At 57.8% G+C, this 3,443-nt stretch overlaps 1 protein-coding gene across 1 annotated transcript; it reads right to left on the bottom strand.

Annotated features, from left to right (window-relative positions):
• Positions 1 to 250: 250 nt before the first annotated feature.
• On the bottom strand, positions 251 to 1,800 carry LOC124672612 (AAA-ATPase At3g50940-like). The gene is made up of 2 exons (XM_047208816.1): positions 742 to 1,800; positions 251 to 634 (listed from the first exon to the last, which is right to left on the bottom strand). The coding sequence occupies exons 1-2, from the start codon at positions 1,798 to 1,800 to the stop codon at positions 251 to 253; spliced, it is 1,443 nt and encodes a 480-aa protein (XP_047064772.1).
• Positions 1,801 to 3,443: the final 1,643 nt, after the last annotated feature.

Raw genomic sequence — 3,443 nt, 5'->3', positions numbered from 1 at the left:
CTATGGCATCATTCCATTAACAAGGCATAGTCCAGATGAGCTCCCAAACATATGGATCGAGGGAGATATGCAGCAACTAATAATAACTAGAGAACAACAGAACAGCAGTCATCAACAGTTAAAAAGAAGATACAAATTCTTAGGACAACATACGTCCCCGCTGCAACATACTTTGCACAACGGAATGCAAGGTCTTTCTTCAGTTCACTAGCTGGATCGGACTTGGTCTAGGTGATTGCGGTACTGTCCTTCATGCCTCCCCTGCATCTTTCTCTCCCCGCTTCTTCTCCGTGAGGAACTCCACGAGCCCCTGGAGCGCGACGTCGACGTCCTCGTCCCGCAGCAGCATCTCCGACACCTCGGCCGGCGTCACCTCCACTTCGGCAAGCAGTCCCTGTATCTCCTGGAACAGCGCGTGGTCGTCGACGAGGAAGTAGTTCCGGGCCAGCGTCTTGAATGCTTCCCAGCAGCAGAATCCCATGTAGATGTGCATGTCCATGCGCCCCGGCCGCAGCAGCGCCGGGTCGAGGCGGTCCTTGTAGTTGGTGGTGAAGATGATGATGCGCTCCTCGCCGCTCGTCGACCATAGCCCGTCGATGAAGTTGAGCAAGCCCGACAGCGTTATGTTCTGCTGCTGCAGAGCATGAGCATGAGCGTTATGTTCAGAGGTAGAATGATCAGAAACGGAGAAGATCTGTGTAAGAATCAAGACAAACGGTTCTCTAATCCTATGCAACGTACCCTGCTTGAGCAGCCGTCGGGGTCATCGTCAGCATCATCGCCGTCCTGGGTACCTGCCGGCTTATCACCGTCCTGGGTACGTGCTGGCTTCTTGCCATCCTGGGCACGCGCCGGCGTCCTGGATGTGGCGCTGAAGCAGCAGTCGATGTCCTCTATGACGAGGATGGACTTGTTGGGCATGCCGATGAGCAGCTGCTGCAGCGCCCCGTTGTAGCACACCTGGGAGAGGTCGAGATCGTAGAGGTTGAAGCGGAGGTGGTTGGCCACGGCGGCGACCAAACTGGACTTGCCGGTGCCGGGCGGGCCGTAGAGAAGGTAACCGCGCTTCCACGCCTTGCCGATCCTCCGGTAGTACTCCTTCCGCTTCAGGAACCTGTCCAGGTCGGCGACGACGGCCTGCTTGATGGGCGGGTCCATGGCGAGCGTGTCGAACGTGGCCGGGTGCTTGTGGCTGATCCCGCGCCACGAAATGCCCTCGTTCATGAAGATCTTGAGCGGGCAGTCCCGGCACCGCGCCTGCTCCAACACGGCCGTGATCGAGGGCACGTACCTGCCGAGCGCCATGTCCGTATGCTCTGCGTCGAAGCTGAGCTCCAGCGAGTCTGGCGTGTGCCGGCCATCCTGCGCGACAGACTTCCACCTGAAGTGGACGCCCTCGAAGACGTCCGTCATGGAGTCGCCGCCGTCCATGGACATGACCTTCCTAGAGCCGCCGCCGCTGAGGCAGATCCGGCTCATGGACCATGGGTCGATCCTGGTGGCGAGGTACGCCTGCACGTCGTCGTAGAAGGTGTTGAACTTGACGCAGTTCACGCCGCCTCCTTCGATGCGCCTGACGACGACGGTGCGGCGCTCGGCGGGCGGGAGCTCGAGCCGCGCGCGGACGAGCGAGGCGCCCCAGCTGAGCACGGCGCGCAGGTCGTGCGGCAGGAGCTCGTGCGCCATGCCGCGCGCCAGCACGGCGTACGCGGTCAATGAGGCCGCAGTGGCCGCCGCCTTCTTGTACGTGTCCGCCAGCTTGGCGTAGGACGACGACGCAGCCGCGGACGGACTATCCATTGCCTCAGAGCTCGAGCAGCCAAGCTAAGACAAGGCAGTGCAGTGTAGAGGTGGCTGGCTGGCGCTCCTAGAGCGCGCGTGTTGCTTCTTCTGTTCTGGCGAGAGAGCACCGAGACGAGACGCTATTTGTCTTCTCACACTCACTACTGTTTTTCTATTTTTTTGCGAGATTCTCACACTCACTACTGTTGAGTTCACGGGAGAAAATTGTAGAATCACAGCTTACTGCTGCTCTAGTTGCATAAAAAAACTCACTTTAACTGTTTTTCACAAACCACTAAAATACTCGCTTTAACTGTTTTTTCACAAACCACTAACCATATGTGAAATCTGTTGCGTTGCCTAGAGGAACATGGTTTTCCACAAACTAATACATAGTTTGAACCATGGTGGACACAAATATAAAATTTTGCAAAGAAACTAAACCTAACTAGACCGTGCATCGAATGTTTCCTGTGTTCGCTGCTAAGAAAGAACACTCGAGGGCACACCCAGTCACCTAAACTGGAAAATCCAGCGGAAGGATGGTGCCCTTGTTGGTTCTACCGATGAGATGAACATCCAGAAACTTCCGTGCACGTGTTCGCTGCGAAGAAACAACACTCAGTCGTCCTCCTCGTCGGTGTTGTCGTCGTGGTAGTCCCGGCGGCAGCGCGTCTCGTCGAAGACCTTGACGCTCATGTCCCTTTCGCCGAAGTAGGAGAACAGGAGGATGAAGCTGGCTTCGAGGCTGTGGTGCGGCGCGAACTTCTCCCAGCCGATGTTGAGGTACATCTTGCCGCGCGCGTTGTAGATCACGTCGACGATCCACCGGTAGTAGCCGCACGCAGCCTCCCGCAGATGCATCGTGCGCGAGCGGTCGTCGCCGGTGACGTAGTCGGCGAAGGAGTCCGGCAGCCTCTGGATGCCGCGCGGGTCGCCCTTGAGGAAGAGGACGAACTCGAACAGCACGTCCGGCTCCACGTCCATCTCCGACGATGAAGCCGACGGCGTGGGAGGCGACGGCGAGCGTTCAGCTCTGCCGCGGCCACGGCCACGACCACGACCACGGCCGCGAGGTCGGCCTCCGCCTCTACCAGATATAGCGTCGAGTCTTGTTGAGATGGTGGCGGCTAGGGTTTGGGAGAGAGGCGCTAGGGTTTGTGTGTGAGAGGGACGATGAGAGGCGGCCCTTTTATAGGCCGGAGGGAGGCGGAGGAGCGGTGGCGCTCATTAACGCCGGCACGCAGAGCTAGGCGCGACGGGACGCGTCGCTGCGGCTCTGCGGGAACTGCACCGTCACTGCGTGCCAATAACTTCCGTCGCGAGGTAGGCGACGGTTAGGTTAAAATTTATTGTGTCGCTGCCACTTCCTGCCTCGCTTTTCGGTGTGTCCGGCGTCCCAGGTGTGTCCCCTGTGGGACGGGGATGGGCTCGGGGCGCCGGATACCGTATCGGGGACCGGACAAAAATGGACTTTGGAGAACGCGACTGGAACGGTTTTTTGGTCCGGCGCGCCCCAAATCCCTTTGAGGGACGCGGCTGGAGATGCTCTCACAAACGGGGAGCAACCACTGATCGCTTTTTTCAGGTTTTTCTAAAAACTTTTAAAAAAATCATTAGATTTGTCCGAATCACACAAAAAGTGACTCAACATTTAATCG

Source organism: Lolium rigidum, chromosome 7, assembly GCF_022539505.1.
Source record: "Lolium rigidum isolate FL_2022 chromosome 7, APGP_CSIRO_Lrig_0.1, whole genome shotgun sequence".
Classification (NCBI taxonomy): Eukaryota; Viridiplantae; Streptophyta; class Magnoliopsida; order Poales; family Poaceae; genus Lolium; species Lolium rigidum.
This window is presented reverse-complemented; position numbering and strand designations above follow the sequence as displayed.

Coding starts and splice junctions, on each gene's coding strand:
- LOC124672612 (XM_047208816.1), bottom strand. CDS start 1,800: ATGGATAGTCCGTCCGCGGCTGCGTCGTCGTCCTACGCCAAGCTGGCG. Junction 635..741: donor CCGACGGCTGCTCAAGCAGG/GTACGTTGCATA, acceptor CATGCTCTGCAG/CAGCAGAACATAACGCTGTC.